Consider the following 14708-nt stretch of genomic DNA (forward strand, 5'->3'; position numbering starts at 1 on the left):
TCATTAAGCACGAATCATCAATCACATTAAAATCATAAATTAGAAATTTTACCAGTACTTAAGTTAACTAAAACCCATAAGAATGAGCGGTTGATATAATATAATTGAGCACATACCTGTTGACTTTAGGCCTTTTGAGTTAACGGTTGTTTTTATATATTATATTAATTATTTTTATAAAAAAAAACTCTCTAAGATGTTGGCCTTCCCAGCAATTTGTAGTATCTCTATATGCGCATATAGTAGCGTGAATATCATGATTTTTTTTTTAAATCATTTTTTTTTCCTGTGTATACAACAACTAGAAAGACTAAAATAGCATTGCCATCAAGGGAGTCAAAATTTTTAGCGTTTACCATCTCAAAACACTAATTTTTTGCTTTTAACACCTCACTTTATAATACATCATACATTAAAGATTCTATTTTTTTTACCACTTCGTTTAAATTTTATTTTTTTATTCTTTGTATATTTCTTTCTCTCTCTTCTTATCTGTGTTTCTCCCTTTCTGAAAACCCACCACTTTCTTTGCAAACCCACACCCATGGCTCGCCGCTGCCAACCACCACCATAAAAAAAAAAAAAGTAAAACCACTCGCCAGTGCCACCACAGCTACAACAACTGCCATTGTCACCACCACCCACAACCATGACCTCCAACCACCAAAATCATAACCAAATCACAAATCCAAACCCACAGCCTCATCACCATTCACCACCAACAATCGGAAAAAGAAAAAGAAAAGAAAAACAACCCTCCAAAGTCACAACCAAATCACAAGCCCACAACCCAAACCTACGTTGATCACAATTTCAAATCACAAACCCACAACTCGGACCCCATCGATCACAATCTCAAATCAAAAACCCACAACCTAGACCCACGCCGATCACAATTCCAAATCACAAACCTATAACCCAGACCCAAGCTGATCAGAATCACAACCAAACCACAATTCCAATGACCACCACGCCGATCAGACACCCATGCCAATCAACTCGATGACCCATGTTGATTAACTCGATGACCCACGCCGAACTCTTAGCTGATGACCCATGCTGATCTCCCCTCAACACTGATGCCCACGCCGTAAAATAGAGAGAAACAGAAGCTATGGGAAAGAGAGAAGACAAAAGTGAGAGAGGAGAGAAAAGAACGAAGAGAAAAAGTTACCGTTGGGAATAAAAAAAAAGTTTAACATTTATGCTACATTGAGCTGTTATTAATAACAACAAACTGTAGCTGTGTGTCAAAATTTTTAGCATTTGAAATCTTTGATGTAGTGGGTTTTTTTGTGTATTGGTGGTAAAATTTAGCTTTTAGCATTTTTATCACCCTTAAGAGCATCCACACCAGCCCATGTAAAATTTCCATCTATTTTACAAGAAAAAACCAACTTTTTCTATTTTACACACCCACTTTTACACAACTTTACAAAACTCCCACATCAGTTTATCTATTTTACACATTTATTCAATAAAATAATCATTTCTTTTTAACACTGTCATCTCTCAACACAACCCCACAACCACTGTCATCAAGCAATCACCGTCATCAACCCAGCCTCTAGCCTCCACCTGAGCAACAAGATCGACACCAGCATCCAACCAAAAAAAAACTAGAAAATCATAAAAACAACCCAAAAACCCACATCAGAGAGTGACCCACATCCATCAATTGATGGTAGCTCCAGTAAATCAAGCCACCGTCATCAACCTACCCAAATCTAAAAACCCATTTATCAGAAAGAGTGAGGGACGACGATAAAGGTCAGAGAGAGTGAGGGACGTCGATGACCTGAGCAACAACGAGCAACGGCCTGAGCAACAACAAGATCGAGCGACGCCAGCTTGAGCAACAGCGAGATCAAGCGACGCCGGCTTGAGCAACAGCGAGATCGAGCGCCGCAAGCTTGAGCAACAACGAGATTGAGTGACGCCGGCTTGAACAACAGAGAGATCGAGCAACGCCGGCTTAAGCAACAGCAAGATCGAGCGACGCCGGCTTGAGCAACAGAGAGATCGAGCAACAGCGAGATTGTGGGTGTTGCTCAGGTATATTTACACGGACACTGTAGCCCGTGGATGAGTTTACAAGTTTTTACATGTTTTTACACCCACTGATGTGGGTGTTTTTTTGCTCAAATTGTGTAAATTTTATCAATTTTTGCATTTTAGAAGATTTTACATGGGCTGGTGTGGATGCCCTAATGGAAATGCTCTAAGCCAGTCAATATTGTCAAGCAAATAGTTGAGGGTTAAAAAAAAAATTCTAGGGAATTCTTCCGTGCAATGACTGCAAATTTGGCCTTACATGGAGAAGGGTTTGTAATTCTTAATTATACAGTCAATTAATATTCTACTTTCATTTTTTTTTTCTGTGTATAGAGCAACTAGAAAGACAATAAGCCAGTCTATATTGTCAAGCAAATGGTTGAGGGTTAAAAAAGTTTTAAAAAACTAGGGAATTCTACCTTCCCATGACTGCAAATTTGGCCTTACATGGAGAAGGGTTTGGAATTCTTAATTATATAGTCAATTAATATTCTATATTTATTTTTTTAGAATTTCAATCTATGACATTTGCTTTTGATTATTGTGATCTTTATTATGAGAATAAGACACTAATTGGTTTTTAGTATAGACGGAGGTTGAATCCTAACTCTCTATTTCAATCATAAAAAACTTTACTAATTGAACTAGTTAGAACCTACAATATTCTACCTTCATTGTATAATCAATTCAAACTACACCCACTCCAAAGGGCAAGATAGCTACCAAATTGAATTCCTACCATACATGGCATGTCAATGTTTCTGATTCAAAATATACCATTTAACCCAAATAAAAAAAAAAAAAAAAAAAACCATTTAACAAAGGTAGTTGTTATTATTATTATTATTATTATTGGTAAATAAATAGTTATTATTATCTTGTTATATTGTATCTAACACTCTCATAGAAAGACGGACGGCGCTCCAACTAGTTCAGCGGTTCAAATGAATCTCCTGGCCCGGCCAAAATAAAAAATATGTGTATATATATATAATATTTTTTTGACCCTTAAATAAAAAATTTGAACACCACCTTGAATCTAAATTTTGTTTAAACCCAAATGAAATAGTTTTGAATATAATTATCTTAGTGTTACTTTCACAATAATTTTACTGTAATCTTACAATAAAAGTTAAGTTGTATGTTGTAATTAGTTTTTATCTAGATTCACAACATACATAACTTTTTTACATACTTTTAACAATTTACTACCTAAATTTTATTATAAAAATGTTGCATCGGTAGTATCACTAGCGGAGCCAAGGGGGGGCACCTGCCCCCGTGACTCCTAATTTTTTTTTTTTTTTTTGTATTAGTAGTCACATGGAGGGGGAAAAAAAAAAGACTTCTGCTTGTTGAAACTTGAAAGTGACCAAACCATCTATTTCATTATTTTATTTATTTTTATTTTATATCATTATTTACACAATTTTTACTATTTATGATACTTTTCACAAAATTTTATCTTTGAATGATGCTAGAAATATTACAAATTTTACTACTTATGTCTTACAAATTGGCATGTTATCAATCACAAAAAATAATTTTAAACATTTATTCATTATATTTTTTAAGTAACACTAATCATATTTTTACTCCATTAGTTTGTAAATTTTTTAGTAGCTATGAATTGGTTGTTTTTGTTTATATATTTTAATAATACGAAATATATTCATATTTGCTTACAATCGTTTATTTATTTTACTATTATTGTTGATTAATATTTTTTTAAAAAATTTCACTTTTAATATTATTTTTTAATTTTACCTCCTCTAAACTAAAATTCTAACTTTACAACTGAGTAGTATTACTAATAAAATTATTTATTCGTAAAGAAAAATAAATAAATTAACCTTCTTTCTACATTAATTCTGGCTCTGACTCTGTTGACCTCCTAACAAAATATCTCAGAGCCACCATGGCATAGAAATGAATCTTATAATCAGCTATCATTACTTTCACGAAATGACCATCCGATATTATTTATTTCCAATCACAAAATAAATTATCTCCTTTTTATTTTCTTTTTTTTAACCATAAAATAACGTCATGGCGTTGCAATGAGTTGGGTAACGTGTTTCATGGGTAGAGCGGCAAAAGTTTCTTAAGAAATCTCCAACGAGATTCTCGTGATTTTCAGTACACAAACAAAAAAAAAAATCTATGAAAAATTAATATAAAAAAAATTATATTTTATTTCAACCACAAAATTATGATGGATTCTAATTAGATCAATTGATAAAGTTTTTATGACTGTAAAAAATATTTGAGATTCAATTTCTGCTTATACCAAAAACTGATTGGTGTCTTAGTATGATAATATTGAGTTATTATCAAAAGTGGACGCTATAAGTTAAAATTTTAAAAATAAAAAATCACAATATTATGAAAAAGCATATAGAAGTGCAAGCAATATGTTGATTATAAATTAAGAAAATGATAACAATTTTGAAGCCTTGTGAATGAATGGTTAATTGTGACTTGTGGTGGGAGACAGAGACTTTGGTTTCCACTTATACCATGGTGCTTCAGATTGGTTTAGATTTCTTATGGGAAAAGATAAGATCGTAAAAGACCCATACGTAGGATGGTGCTGAGCTCTCAATGTTGATTTAGATAGGAGGATTAATTGAGAAAATGTTATCTTTTTAGTAATGCCATTAAAATGGAACAATATTTAGTACTACTCCCCATTAGTAGTTCATAGATGGAATCAACTAATATTTATAAAACTTTGGTTAAATAATAAAGAGATTGGGTGGGGATGGAGGGTTAGGCCATGGTGTTGGGTAAATCATAAATGGAATGGATTTTGGAAGGTTCAAATGAACTAATATTTATTTCCTTATTATAGTTTGTTTTTGTTTTTTTAGTTACAACAATAACAAGGGTTTTTTTTTTTTGTTGAGAATTAACAATGGAGTTTTTGAAAATTGAATGTCCCTGTTGAAAATATATCAAATGGTATAGATTGAATGGAATGTAAGTTTAAACATTTACCTTAAATATGAGACACAACAAAAGATGTCAGTATTATATATGAAGCTATTGCTCGAACCTTATTTTATTATTATAATTTATTTTAATGCACGCGTGTATGTACACATACACGCAATAGGATTCAATTTTATATAGTTTGCTCAATGGTTATGTTTTTATCATCCATCTAAAACAAAGTAACTTTATTTTTTATATAACCGAGTTTCAATTTCAAATACCTTATTTAACAACAATAAATTTTATCGGTTGAAACAACTAAAAACCACATAAAATTCTATTAATCTTAGTATAAAGTATTATTATATAAGATCTTAATAGGTGAAAATGCATTTTAAGTAAACAAAACAAAACAGGAAATGAGATTTTGATGAAATGTGAAATATAAAATAATCTATTAAGTACCTTATTCATGTCATTAAACCAACCTGATTAAATATAAGATAATCATGAATCTATACAATACAATACTCCAAAGGGGGGAAAAACGAGTCTCTTGTCTATTTAAGTACCGAATAAGTACGAATTATAGTTGCATCTCATAAAAATAATTATTAAAAAAAAAACTTTCATATAATTGAGTATTAGCTTTCTTTTATCAATCAATAAATAAATAAAATATTTCTATTTAAATTTAAATAAATAAAGTCACATCATGGTTGCCTAATGCCATAATCTATCTTATAAATATTTAATTATAGTGGACAACAATTGCAAGAGGAAATTGGAATTGTCCTCATCACTCCTTCACTTATGGAACCAACAAAAAGAAAAAAAGAAAAAAAAAAGGTCAAGATAAGAAGCTCAAAGAATGGATGGAATGATAATGTATTTGCCATCGATAACATCGAAGAGATGTGAGTGCCACATAATACCTATTCTTTTTTTCTTTTTTTTTTTTGAAAACCCACATAATACCTATTCAAAAGACATCGAGGTGTAAATATTTTTTTGGAAAACACTAGGGTTACAGTTTTTTTTTTTTTTTTTCCAAATTGTTAATATAGTAAATACTTATTGGTAAGTGAAAAAATAATATTAGCGATGAATATACACCATTGTTAGTTTTAAAACCGAATTCAGGTCCTCTAGATTTCCTAGGGTACTCTAACAGTAGATTTCCTTAAATCCTAACCACTCTTTAATGATTTAATGTTTAAGATTCTGCCATGTCAGCATTCTACTAACAATATTTTTAAAATAATAAAATAATGTTGCAAACAAAAAAAATTAAGATTATTATTAGTGGAATGCTGACATGACAGAATCTTGACCATTAAATCATTAAAGAGTAATTAAGATTTAAGAAAATCTATTTGGTAGAATATCCTAAGAAAATTTAGAAGATCTGAATCCCTCCCATGCGTTTTTAAATATTAGTATTACAAAAAAAAAATCCATAATAAAAGTTTGTGACAATAACATTATTATTATTATTTTTTTTGTTAATTGAAATTCACAATTGATTACAAAATTATGAACAAAACAAAAATTGATTACAAAAATCTAAAGATAAATTTTGGAAACAAAATTTTTCAGAACTTAGAAGATATATGTAGACCTTAGAAATCTAATTTAGATTTCTTCTGATCCTTTTCATGATTGAGATTTGATCATAACAATGATGAGGGTTGTAACCTGTAACTCGTAACCTATATTTTGTAGTTGAAGTCCCATGTAGGTGAAATTATTAGGTCTAACAGGACATCCTTACAGTAGACCTAATAATCTATCCCCAGGTAGAGGTAGCTTATAAAAAACAGATTTAGCGGATAACAGGTATAGCAAATTTTAAGGATTACACGGAAAATTGTTGGCCAAAAGGTGGAACGGTATGATTAATGTTTATTTATTGTTTGGATTAGTTTAATTAGTCCGATGCGAATATAATTGTCAGAGAATTATGCTACAGAATGGGCGCCCTCACGCTCTTAGCATGAGTAGTCCATTTTTTTGCACGTTGATCTATCCGTTGATCATTGCAAGAGTGATCCAATGGTCCCAACCCAAGCCCAATTTAAATGATCAATTTGTTATTGATTTAAAATTTAGGTGAAAATCCAAAAAAAACCTGTCTCTAGTTTGTGATAAATTAGTTATGATTTTTTTTATTCATTTTAAACCCCATCTCATATAGATAAACCATGAAACTTTGTAATAAACATCTATTACTCCATTAAATTTAAATATCATTGTTTTAAAACCTTTTTAAGAACTTTGTAGTTCCACGGATGCTTTTTGATATTTTTAATAAAATTGTTATGGTGTTATTGTTTCAATAAATAAATAAAAAAGTTTTTAGGGTTATAAAAGTAGTCATTAAGGAAAATTTGAAAGAATATCAAATAAAAGTATGGATACATAAATGTTTAATATAATTAGTACATCATAGACATAAAAGATTAATTTTGATAATTGAGTTGTTTTTTTTAACAAAATAAACTTGATAGTTACAAGAATAGGGAGGACCTTGAATCTTCTTTCTTTTTTTCTTTTTCTTTTTTTGAGGAAAAGAAATTGAATATTAGTTCTCCTAATAAATGAGAATGGAGAATAGATTATAACACTGAGTTACAAGACTCTTGATATTAAATGAGGATGTTTGTTTGTTTTTATTTTTTAGAAATTGTTTTTTGTTAGATAGTTACAATATGTTACTAATTTCGAAACTCGAATGCTTTCTTCCCTGAACACTCAAGCACTTTGTACATGTGGAGGTGTCACTTAAGTTACAAGGTGCTTGACAAAATAAATAATCACAATACCAATGTATTAAAGTTTAGTCAAATTAGCCTATTTGTATACAAGTATGATGCATAAAATGTTTAAATATAATGATTACATTTTGAAATATAAAAGGCATATACACACATATACAAATTATACAGTATTATTTCAACACATCATATCTGTCTCACGATGATTAGTTTTTACCATTAGCAAAGATATCAATAGGTTTTTTTGTGGGGGGGGGGGGTTTGGCTAGCAAGATTCAATTGTTGGTACCTTATTTGATTAGTACTTTTCCAGTATATCTAAACAATTAAAAAGATTATTAAATTTCCTCAAAAAAAAGATTATTAAAAAAATGGTATTTTTTTAATTAAAAAAAAGGTTTCCTTCCATATTTATTATAAAAGTAGGTTTTGAAATATTGTTATGGTAAAAGAACCATTACTATTTATTCTCAAAAAAAAAAAAAACTATTCCTATTTTTTTGAGAAATGAACACACACACATACACAAGAGAGAAGGAAAAAAATTATAACACAAATGCACACCATAACTCCATTCAAAAGTCATGGTAACTTTTAAGGGAGGGTGAGACAAATTATACTATACACAAGACACTCTTTTAAGCAATTTGGAACAATTACCTTTTTTTTTTAAAGAAACAAACACACACACACACACAACTCTTTCTATTTAAATCTACCAACTTTCTCATATTTTTATCCAAATAGACAGGTAAACCATATAAACCATACAAAAAAATAAAAACAGTTGGAGGATTTAAATGAAAGAAAATCTTATCTCATTAATTACACATGGATATTATCTATACTATTTACAAGATTTTTTTTTGAGGGGATATACTATTTACAAGATGATTTTCTTCTTTAGACTGGATTTTTATGTGGTTCATAAATACCCCTAAACTTTACATTTAATAGGAAAAAAACTTAAAGACAACCTAGTAAAAATATATCTCCAACTCCACTTAAAATGCCTACAAAATAGGATACTATTCTCCTAATCCATGTTTTTAAAACAAACTTATCCGCTTAAAAAAAAAAAAAAAAAAAGCTTATCCAGAGAAATTTTTTATAAAAGGAAAATTATGACAAAAAAAAAACTTCATTGCATATACAAAATGCGTGTAATGAAGTTAGTACATAAATAAGAGAATAGGATCATTGGATTATAAAAGTAAAAATTTATCCAAAAAAAAACTCAAAACACCAAATTATAAAAGTGATTTATTTAGTTTATAACAATAGACAAATGCTTGAGCTTTCCTTTTTATTTTATTTTATTTTATTAAAAAAATTATCATTTTTCCCACCCTACTTATTTTCAAGTTTCAACAATCCTCCACCCAATATATCCAACTTTACACTCAATTTCACTAATTATACCTTCACTGGACCCATTAATAAGTTATTTTAAAAATATTTTAATAAAAAATAATTTATATTTTGATAACTTTTTTTAATTTTCCATAAAATTATCATACACCAATCGCACTCATGACTCACGAGTTAAAGTAGTTTTCCTATTTTCCACAAGCCCAAAGTGGTTGAAACATCTGTTTCTGGGACCCACATATTAGGTTATCAAACGAACCCAGGCGATTTGAATTTTCGAACAGAAATCAATCACGCTAGAAAAAGGAAAAAAATACAAAAAACAAAAGCAAGAAATGTGCTTAAGCTCATGGTAACAAACATGAGGACGCCTATACCTTATCTTCTCTCCCCATTTAGAATATTCTAATCTTTAATTTCTACATTGGGTCCACCGTGACTATTCAATTCAAAAGCTAAAAAAAAAAAAAAGTAACAAAAACAGCAGCAACGAACTCCACAAAAACCAAATTGAAATCTAATTTCAAGTCCGTCTCAGAACGAAGAGAACACCCAAAAAAAAAAAAAAAAAAAAATTGATCTTCTTCTATGAGTGGCTCCGAGCTTCACAATGGTGTCGTAATCTCATAGCTTAAAATCTCAACCGTCCAATTTATTCTGGATGGGCCAGTCAACTTCGACGGCTGCCAATTCCAGCCGCCGTGAAATCAATCATAGCCATCGATCTAAGTCGAAATCGACGGCCCTGATCTCCCCGATGCAACCTCCCGAAGATAACGACGACTACGAGATTATCGACGGTGGCGATCCTGACTATATCTCCGAGCTGCCTGATGAGTGCTTGGCTTGTATATTTCAGTCTCTGAACTCCGGCGAACGGAAACGCTGCTCTCTGGTTTGTCACCGGTGGTTGCGGATCGAAGGCCAGAGTCGTCACCGGCTTTCTCTCAACGCAAAGTCGGAACTCTACAAGGATATAGATTCTCTGTTTTCGCGGTTCGATTCCGTGACGAAGCTCGCTTTGAAATGCGACCGTAGATCCTCGAGTATTTGCGACGACGGGCTCGTGCTGATCTCGGACAAGTGCCGGAACCTCACGCGCCTCAAGCTCCGCGCGTGTCGCGATTTGACCGACGCGGGGATGGAAGCCTTTGCGAAGAACTGCAAGGGCTTGAAGAAGCTCTCGTGTGGATCCTGTACTTTCGGAGCTAAAGGCATGAACGCCGTGCTCGAAAACTGTTCGTCTCTTGAAGAACTCTCCGTCAAACGCTTACGTGGCATCACCGACGGAGCCGCGGCTGAGCCGATCGGTCCCGGCGCGGCGGCTTCGTCTCTGAAAACGATTTGCTTGAAGGAACTCTATAACGGTCAGTGTTTCGGTCCCCTAATTACAGGAGCAAAAAACTTGAAAACTTTGAAGCTATATCGGTGCTCCGGCGATTGGGATAAGCTTCTTCAATCGGTCACAGAACACGTTACGAGCTTAATCGAAATCCACCTCGAGCGTCTTCAAGTCAGCGATGTCGGTCTTTTGGCGATCTCGAACTGTTCAGATCTGGAAATTCTTCACCTCGTGAAAACGCCTGAGTGCACAAACATCGGACTCTTATCGCTCTCCGAACGTTGCAAGCACTTGCGGAAGCTTCACATTGATGGTTGGAAGGCGAATCGAATCGGAGACGATGGCTTAATCGCGGTATCGAAAAACTGTGGTAATCTTCAGGAATTGGTTCTCATCGGTGTGAATCCAACGAAGCAAAGCTTGGAATCTCTAGCTACGAATTGCAAGAATCTAGAGCGCCTAGCTTTATGCGGAAGCGATACCGTTGGTGACCCCGAGATTTCGTGCATTGCGGCGAAATGTATCGCGTTGAAGAAGCTTTGTATAAAGAGCTGCCCTGTCTCCAATCAAGGCCTCGAAGCCTTAGCCAATGGCTGCCCTAGTTTGGTGAAAGTGAAGCTCAAGAAATGTAGAGCAGTAACTATGGAAGGCGCTGAATGGTTGAAAAACAATAGGGAATCACTCGCTGTGAATTTGGACAATGGTGAGACTGAGCAGCAGGATGCGAGTGCAAGTGACGGAGCACAAGAAAACGGTGGCGGCGGCGGCGGCGGCGGCGTGGCCGAATTCCCCCCGCCCCCTGCAGTGCCTAGCCAAATGGCTGCAGCTGCTGTCGCGGCGGCGAGTAATAATATGGCGGGAAGTACGAGCCGTTCGAGCTCGATGAAGTGGAGATTAGGGCTATTGAGTGGGAGGAGTTTGGCTTGTACTTTGAGAAGGTGGTCAAGTGCTAACAGCAATGCTCGGGGGTAGTTTAGATTGATGTCTCCTGGTCTATTTTACATTGTTTTGTGTTGTATGATCTGATTGTGTCTTTCTCTCTTTTATTTTAATGTATTTAATTAAAATTTCTGTGTGTTCTGTTTATTTCGCTTTTTTTTTTTTTTGAATTGAATCTTCACTGTTGCAATTGGTAATCATGCTTTTCTCACTTCTCTTTTTATTTGAGTTTGTGTTTTTTTATTTATTTTTTATTTACTATTAAATGATCTATACAATTCTAGTCTGCAAAGAGTACCTGGGGATTAATATTTTTTGATTCTTTTGCATTTGGTTGTAAGAAAAAAGTTTGAAACTTCTTCTGGTGTCTAATTATTCATATATGTTCATTTGGTATCTAGAGAGGGTTTTTTTAGGATTGTGATTTTTTTTTATTCCATTGAAAAAAAAATGATTTATTGATTAGTAGATGATAAAAGCACAGCTATTTCCTAAATTTAAATGAATGGGATGGTAGGATGAAAAGTTCAGACAAACTATTAATACCATTTAATGTGCAGTCTGCTACTGAATTGTTGGTTTGAATTTTGATGTTCTTTCAATCCATGTTTTGCTTTGTTCCAGAAATTATTTGTGGTTTCTGGTTGTGTGCTTTGAAATTATTGGTTTTTATTTGGTTAGAAACAATGATGTTTAGGAAATTTGACCAGTGCAATGGATATGGTTGGATCATGTTTATAGGAGATGAGTCTTGTAAAGTCAATTGGATAGTCATACTTTTTTATTATTTAATCTGCAAATATCGAGTACTCATCCTTTTTCGATCCTTAAACTTGTTATTTCCTTTTGGTTGGATAAACGGAGAGTCTCTCTCTCTCTCTCACACACACACACACACGTACAAACTCTCATGCATTACATCCTTGAAGATATTGACAGCTTCTGGCGTAGCGTCTCCATGCATCTAGTTGGGAATGTAAAATCAACCATTAGCTTTTTTTGTAAATCTTTAATTACTACCAAATTGGATGTCTATTGAACAATCTAGGTTGAGTAGCCAAACTTTTGTATCGAAGTCCCAGAACTGATTCTGTTTCTATGCTCTCCAGTAATATGATCAGATGAAGTTTTCAGTAATTGAAACTATTTAGTTATTGATATTGATTGTGTACCATGTGGTTGATATCTACTCTCCCTTTCTCCCAGTCTTTCTCTCCTTTTCTGTGGTCAGTAGGTACATGTCAAAGACATTATGATTTCTTGAGGTTGAAGACCTTGGTGGCCTGGTGGGGTTTGATCCATCTAGCTTACAGGTCCGGTGAGGCACAGAAAGTCATGAAACTTCTACCATATGACAAAATAGTCAGAAGGCTTGTTTGAGTATTGCCAATGGGCCTAAGAGGTAGCTATGAAGAGGATATGCATGGCGTAAGAACTAAGAAGTTTGCCAAGGGAGCAGCTAATGACTAACGGCCAGTCATTGTGAGTCTCAGGTATGCAATGGCTTCTGGCTTCAACTTTTTGATGGGCTTCATCGTCAATCTAAGGGCACATTTGGTGTGAGTTGCTGTGTTTATAAATACTAGGATTGATTGGCCTGCTCGTTGTGATTACTTCAGCTGAAAATGAGAATTTAGAAAAGGTTGTTAATGTTCATGTGCATGTGTCTGTTTGTGCATATTAATGGTCTTTATATTAGGTAAAGGTGCTTAACATTTTAATTAAGCATTATGATCTATGTTTGTATGTTACTGTTCTTTGAAATCTTCTTGTTGAAGTTGAAGTATATTGGAAGCTTAACTTGATCACATTTGAGTAAAATTTTGTCTCAAGGTTTCAAGTAATTGTTTTTGATTGCAGCAATGATGATGATGATGTTTTTGGGGAATCAATAATTGGGTTGAACTCATATTTCTTAGGATGGGAGAGGGGCATGTGTTTGTTTGTGCATTTTAATGGTCTTTTTATATTACGAAAGGTGCTTAACATGTTAATTAAGCATTATGATCTCTGTTTGTATGTTACTGTTCTTTGAAATCTTCTTGTTGAAGTTGAAGTATATTGGAAGCTTAAATTGATCACATTTGAGTAAAATTTTGTCTCTAAGGTGTCAAGTAATTGTTTTTGATTGCAGCAATGATGATGATGATGATGTTTTTGGGGAAATCAATAATTGGGTTGAATTCATATTTCTTAAGGATGGGAGAGGGTTTAATTTCACTTTTGGTACTCTGTCTCTCTCTCTACACGCACAAACATACTCCTTGAGTAATGTTTATGTGTGTATGTGAAGTTATGTGTGACAATGATGGCTGCTATGGAGGCTGGGATATCTATACCTGATTATATTTTCAAATCTAATTATGAAGAAATAAAAAGATTACTGTTGTATTTTAATTAAGGCTTGATTTGCAGCTTTGAGATATGTTTTCTTTGCAATCTAGAGAATTTAATTGTTCAGATCTAAAATATCTTGTTCAATAAACAGGTCTATAATATCTTGTTCAATAAACAGGTCTACAATATCCTGTTCAAATATCTTGTTCAGGTCTACAATATCTTGTTCATATCTTTATTCAAGATATCGCACTCTTTCACACACGCACAAACTCCCCACAAGGCTACAGCCTTTGAAGCATGTCCATAATTTGATCCCACTGTGCGCGTGTGGTGATTCTGAAGTTTATGCAGTCAGAACTTTTTGCTGGGCTCTGCATAAAATTTTGACATCTTTTGTAAAAGTAGCCTATGATAACCCACGACCTAGAGCAAAGATTTGGACATGTTGTCTAGAGACCGTTCAACAGGATCAGACCGAGTCATAGCAGCCTAGCATATCTCATTAATGATGGTGTGTGTGGCCTACATGAACACGACTATTATTACAATTGGCTTTTGCTGTGTTTTGAACTTATCCCATAATATGTTCTTTATTCGAGCACGCAATAAGCTTGAAATCCACATAATCATCATCAAACGCCATGTGCAAGAGTAAATCCGGTTTAATATCCTATTTTTTTCCCCTCAGAAATCTAGTTTAGAATCTTGTGCTCTGAATTTCTAGTTTAAAACGTATTTTATGATTTGGGAACAATATTGCAATTTTTTTACATTTTTATATTTTGGCTTTGGTCAATCATTTTTCTTTTCTGCTCTACAGCTCAAGCATTTTAGTATGTGTTACTTTTTTCACGTGTACTCTCTGAGAGTATTGACGTGTAATTTCTACTTTTTCTAAAAAGTCACTGGCTGAATTGGCATTTTACTTTCTAATTTTTTGTCGCCTT

General features: G+C 33.3%; 1 protein-coding gene across 1 annotated transcript; it reads left to right on the forward strand.

Annotated features, from left to right (window-relative positions):
* The first annotated feature begins 9628 nt into the window (after nucleotides 1–9628).
* Nucleotides 9629–11568, forward strand: LOC142610764 (F-box protein At1g47056-like). The gene has a single exon (XM_075782695.1). The coding sequence runs from the start codon at nucleotides 9802–9804 to the stop codon at nucleotides 11452–11454; it is 1653 nt and encodes a 550-aa protein (XP_075638810.1). The 5' UTR covers nucleotides 9629–9801; the 3' UTR covers nucleotides 11455–11568.
* The last annotated feature ends 3140 nt before the right edge of the window (nucleotides 11569–14708 follow it).

The sequence above is a fragment of the Castanea sativa genome, chromosome 1 (genome assembly GCF_040712315.1).
Source record: "Castanea sativa cultivar Marrone di Chiusa Pesio chromosome 1, ASM4071231v1".
Classification (NCBI taxonomy): Eukaryota; Viridiplantae; Streptophyta; class Magnoliopsida; order Fagales; family Fagaceae; genus Castanea; species Castanea sativa.